Genomic DNA, 6168 nt, shown 5'->3' with positions numbered 1-6168 from the left:
GTGATGCTATTCTAATTTCCCAATTACCCTCTTTGCTTCTGGACAAGACTATAAAGGCTTAAACTCCTTTCATGTTATCAATTCTAACCGGATAAGTCTATAATTAACTACCTAAAAACAAATCCTATTACCGGTTAAGTCTCAATTCATTGTTCCTAAATGCATAAAGCTTTGAGTTTAGATAATCATGCAAGCAAACCAATCCTACATCTAGGTGATTTTAACTCACAACCTTCATATGCACATAGTGGATGTTATCATGCTATCAATGCTCAAGGTTAACTACTCCCTAAATATTTTTTCATGAGATGACAAACACAACACATTCAAAGTAGTTAAGTTTGAATGGATGCATTCACTTCTTGAATTAGCATATGAAGATGAAAATCACAAATAGCTTCAAATATAAATTAAAACATCAATTCATAAAAGATTGGCCAGGGCTTTCAACCCTAGCCCCAACAAAGTACTACTCACTCATAATTACATATACTAACTTCATAATCAAATTAAGCACCAAAATATAATCTAGCGTAAAAGGGATAGAGTTGGCTTAGTGGTGTGTCGGATGGTCCCCAAGCTGACGTATTGGTAGTGATGGTGGTGATAGTGTTTTCATCTCCTTCTTTCTCTTAAAGATATGATGATAAAAGATAGTGAAGCTTGTATTATGTATTGTGTGAATAGGTGGAGTGGATGGAGAAAATGATGACAGAAAAGAGAGTGGAGAAATGATGTAGTAGTGGTGGTGTTAATGGAGGTAGAGGATAAGAAGTGGTGGTGGTGATGAGGAGATAGAGTAGTATGGATAATATGGGTTTAGATTTTGGGAGATGGAGATGGAGGTTTTGTGGTGGAGATAGAGAGAAAAAAGATGTAATGGGGTGGTATGGGTGATGTCTTCTTCCTTGTGAGAAGAGATGCTTAAATAGATGGAGAGAGATGTGAAAATGGTGATTAGAAGGCAAAGAAAATAGTCATAGCCTTGGAAGAAGCATGGAGGTGGAGTATGAGAGTGGTAATAGATCTCAAAATCAATGGAAAAGAGTATGGGAGTGATGGTGTATGTTAGGGTAGGTAATGATGGAGAAAATATGGTGATTACACCTAAAACATGGAAGATTTTTGGGTGATGATGATGGTGGACTTTTGGCTAATATAGAGAGTTAAGATGGTGTGGAAAAAAGGGAAAATTGATGGAGTTAATTTTGAACCAAAATGTTTGGGATTTGGTTGTGATAGAATGATGATGAATGGATGTAATAGAATATGTACAATATTACTCCTCCTCCTTGCTCCTCCGTGAATATAGCCAGAAAATACATGGCACCACCATGAGTGGTGGTGGGCCTCCATTTGTGGTTGTTCCACGGAATTTGGAATTTAACATTTTGTTCCACATTTGACCATCATTCTTCCTAGCTCCAATTCTCCACTTCAAAGCCTAAAATTGATGTTTCCTTCACTCTCTTGCAATATTCCTAGATAATAAGAAAATGATTTAGTGAAAGCTAAAATAGACTAAAAAACAAGTCAAATTCAATATTTAGGGGAATACATATCTATGTAAATTATGGTCTAACAGCCGCCACCACTTCTACTGCCGGTTAGTGACCTCTGTCCCCTCCCCAAAACATGGTTGATGTTTTGGAAGGTTTTGCTGGTGCCGGTTATATCTCTGACCCGCACAAATGTCATTTCCAAACTGGTTATGTGTCCACCATAGGAAAGACTGCGATTTCTTGGAGGTCTACAAAATAGACCATTGTTGATATATCTTCAAATCATGCAGAGATTATAGTTCTTCAAGAAACAGTTCGTGAATGTATATAATTAAGATTAATAGTTACACATATTCGAAGTACTAGTGGTTTGAAGTCTTCCACATATGAGCCTATGGCATTTAATGAGGATAATGCTGCTTGCGTTGAACAAATAAAGCAAAGCTGCATCAATAATGACAACACCGAGTATATATCGTCTAAGTTCTTCTACAATCAGCAATAACAAACTCTCCTCAAGATCAAGGTGAACCAAATTATCTGAGGATAATGCGGTGGACTTATTCATTAAGTCATTATCCAAATTCACTTTCGAGAAACATGTGAAAAGCATTGGTCAACGGAAGTTATCTGAACTCCCATAATCGTAGTCATCAAGGGGAGACACATATATCAAGGGGAGATGTACATGTTCTGATCTCAAAATGTAAAGGGTGTGTTGTACTCTTTTTCTTCTTCGCCCGAAGTTATATTTGTCCCACTGAGTTTTTATTACTTGGCAAGGTTTTTGACGAGACAACGAAAGGAGCACCGACGTTAGGGCGACACAAGGGGGACTGGGGGAGTGTTTAAGGATGCACGAATTATATGTGTCTTGCCCAAATTTTGATTACTCGTTTCAGTTGTAATAGGGTAGAATCTTCTAGATATCCTAATCAATGTTCGATTAGGTTTTCCTTGTATGATTCAGATTCTGTACTTGTAATCCTCTATATGAAGAGGTTCTTATTACCAATGAATGCACATAATCATTCTCCGGAATCTCTTCTCTGCAAAAGTTCTAAAGTATTTTCAGTCTTAGTTAGGTGATTATGTGTTAGTTTGATCAGTACTATATCTATCTAGACATAGTCAAATGTAAGGTGCTCTTTAAGATGAATAAATGTAACTACCTGTAAGTTTTTTAGTGAAGAACTAACTAAATGTCATGCCGATCACAACTTATACCCTTCATGTCATCAAAATATTTTTGAATTCGAGTCTATCTGTCATTTAGGGTGTATCAAATTTAAGTTCAAACAGGTATATTGATTAAATATTAGGTTAAACATAGATATGCATCATCAAACTGCAACCACTCTATTTTTCCAGCTCTCTATTTTTTCGTAGAATGAGCTCAACCATTTTTATTCAATATGAAAACAAAAAAACAATATTACACAGTGACCTGTCCTAGTGAGGCCGTTAGACAGAGACACTGCTACATACAATATCACTCCACCTATTAAATAAAGCTCAGCCTGAAAGATACTAACTATAAAAAAATTATGTAGAATCCTTCAATAGACTCACTGACAACCTCATACCAATAATCCCTGCAGTTCCTCGCGAGTATTGATTCCAATAAAAAAAAAAAGTTAGGTACCAAAACATAACTCGTCCTGGATCCTAGATTTTTATAAAAAATAAAAATAAAATAAAAAATCCACCAGGATCCCAAATTCGGATCCAAGCCTTAATAAGCCCAAGGCCCACTACACTGATCCATCCAACTAGGCCCAAATCCAGATCTGGAAAACAGATAAAAGCCCAAGCCCAAAGGGGGTGTACCTTTGCAACCACTCCAGTAAAGCTTGCCTTTCTGCAGCCACACCAACTCTGAAGGCGACACAGGTCCCAATAACTCGCATAACTTTCCTTGAAGTCCACATACTCAAACAACCAAGCTAGAACGGCACTGGCATTCTCTCTTTGGGAAGATGTAGCCTCAGAAGAAATTACTTCCCCATTGTTCCTTTCCATCGCCTTCTAAGAAAGATGAAGCCACCAATCATGTTGCCATCCAAGGCGATAAAGAGTGACCCAATTCGACCGAAACCCTACCGGAGCAACTCCTAGTCCAAGATCTAACCTCCAAAACGCCATCAGAAGCCCTGGATCCCAAATCTTCCAATTGTTGAGAATATATAAATCTCACATAGGAAAAATGGGACCTTGTCTATGTGTTTTTAAGGGTTTGGCCCACTTCATCCATTGCCAATTGGTTTTGGATGTGAACCCCAGATTACTTTATCATGGTATCAGAGCGGATTACCCACGTGTTCATGCCTCACGGCCACACGAGCTCCACATCACCCAAAGTTGTCCACATGTATGGCTTGAAAATTCGCCACACGTGCGGGGGCGTGTTGAGAATATATACATCTGACATGGGAAAAATGAGACTTTGCCTATGGGTTTATAAGGATTCGATTCACTTCATCCATTGTCAATTAGTTTTGGATGTGAACCCCAAATTACTTTATCACCAATCACTAGTAGCCACCAATCCATGTAGGCAACGAAAAAAAAAAAAAGCAATCTCGAGTCCCAGAGCAAAGCAGTCTGAGGAGGAGAGAAATCCACCGCCTCAACACAGGTCAAGGACCTCGACTTGAAGAAAATAAGAAAAAAAAAAAAAACGGGACGGCCTGGACTGTACTTGACAGACCGTACTTGACAAGTGCGACACCAGGGGAAGTGCCGAAATTTTTCTCTATCTAAGTATTTGCCAGCTTCCTATGAAATCTCTGAAAATGCTTAAATTTCCATGTATATGGAAATGCTTATTAGCTTCTCATCTAATTCACACTGTTCCAAGGTCGACGGTGCGTAGTGAACCACTGAACCCTACATATTGACACTGCAGGACTCGACAAAACGTAACCATACAGTACAACTCAATCATATCTTGCAAGTTGACACATGTCAGAAACCCATTGATGATGCCCAGAATAGAACAAACCGTCCTGTTCTAGATCGATTAGGACCAGAACTCTACATTTCACGACCAACTGTATACTCTTCTCACTGTATACTACTGGTGAAGTAGTGATCGATGAGCTCGAGCCACTCGTATAACATAAACGTGGCAGAGATCCAGTATGACCAAGAGTCCAAGACCCTATTTTCCCATTATCTCTATATAAAAAAGCTAGCTGCACCACTACCTTCTATTTATCCAGAACTTGGTCCAAAAAGCTCAACCTGCCCCATAATTCTATCCAAGAAAATTGAGCTCAGTAAACCCTCTTATCTCTTTAAGCATGTTAGAAGGCAAGGCCGTGATTGTTGAGACTGATATGCTTCAAAACATGCAGCAGAATGCAGTTGACTTGGCATCAAAAGCCCTAGATTTCTTCGATGTAACCGAAGCCACTGAGATAGGCCGCTTCATTAAGAAGGTAGTTACTCCGTACTTATCTTCTTTCAAATGTTTAAAGGCGTATATGAGGTTTAACCAAAGTACCTTGATGTTAGTGTGTGTGGTCGAATTGTCTCTATGCTAATTAATGACTCATTAGAAAGCGGATATGAGAATTAGAATTACTGAGCATTTTCTAAATCTAAGCCACTTTTTCTTACACTCTGTTACTTGCCTACATAAGTTATATGGCTGGCTTCTGATTTGCCCCTGTTTAAATTAATTTGCAGGATTTTGACAGTACGTATGGACCTGGATGGCAGTGTATTGTAGGAACAGATTTTGGTTCGTTTGTTACGCATTGTCACGGTTGTTTCATCTACTTTTGCATTGGCAGCCTAGCAGTTTTACTCTTCAAGGGATCTGCAGGTCCAGATCAAACTCAGGCAAACCACTGTTCTCCCCTAGAGGCAGTAAAAGCATGATGTTAGAAGTTCCTTAACTATTATTTTTCTGCAATTTCTTGTATTCTATCTGCTCTTGTAGTGTAGACTATAAGTATGAAACTGAAGAAAATATCTCTGGGTTGAACTTCCAGATTCACCCGTCCTGTCAAATATAATTCAATTTTTCATGTTTCAAAGCAATATATGCATAACAGTTTGTGACAGCCATTTGGGAGCTTTTACTTGGCCAAATAATAGGATACTTTTTGAAGAAATTTTACAACATGTTAACATATGACATGTATACAATTACCACTTTTAAGACTTAATTTTTTGAAAGAAAAATGTCATATAAAAATAAAATACTCAACGGTTACAATCATTATCATGGACATCCTGAACATCAACAGGAGTGGTCATTAACCTCTCTTTATAGAAAATCCTAAAGCTAAACAAAGGGAGGTTCTATTCAGACCTCTCAATTTGCTATTTGGACCTCTTCTAATTTTTATAAATTCTTTTTTCCTATTTTACCCCTTCTATAAGTTAAAAAAAAATTAATAAAAACTGCCTCTTTTAATCAAATGTTCTCCTCAACAGAGTCAAATCCTCTTTCTTTCATTTGTTCAACCCACCAAAGGTTCTCTATTCTTTTAATATAAGGCCATCGAGATTGATCAACAAGTTTTATTTTTCATTCTTTTTCCACCCAAGCTCTATATAAACAATAATGACTTCCATAATCATTGACTACTTGTTCTTGATTTTGAGATTGAATTGGGACTTATCAGCTGAGTATGTGGTTGGGTTGAGGTTC

At 37.8% G+C, this 6168-nt stretch overlaps 1 protein-coding gene across 1 annotated transcript; it reads left to right on the top strand.

The window, feature by feature from the left end:
• The first annotated feature begins 4631 nt into the window (after positions 1-4631).
• LOC112167417 (dynein light chain LC6, flagellar outer arm) lies at positions 4632-5577 on the top strand. Its single transcript, XM_024304431.2, has 2 exons — positions 4632-4945; positions 5196-5577. Exons 1-2 carry the CDS (start codon positions 4808-4810, stop codon positions 5388-5390), a joined length of 333 nt encoding a protein of 110 aa, XP_024160199.1. The 5' UTR covers positions 4632-4807; the 3' UTR covers positions 5391-5577.
• Positions 5578-6168: the final 591 nt, after the last annotated feature.

Source organism: Rosa chinensis, chromosome 5 (assembly GCF_002994745.2).
Source record: "Rosa chinensis cultivar Old Blush chromosome 5, RchiOBHm-V2, whole genome shotgun sequence".
NCBI classification, from domain to species: domain Eukaryota; kingdom Viridiplantae; phylum Streptophyta; class Magnoliopsida; order Rosales; family Rosaceae; genus Rosa; species Rosa chinensis.
Note: the sequence above shows the minus strand (reverse complement) of the source record. Positions and strands in the feature narration are given on the sequence as shown.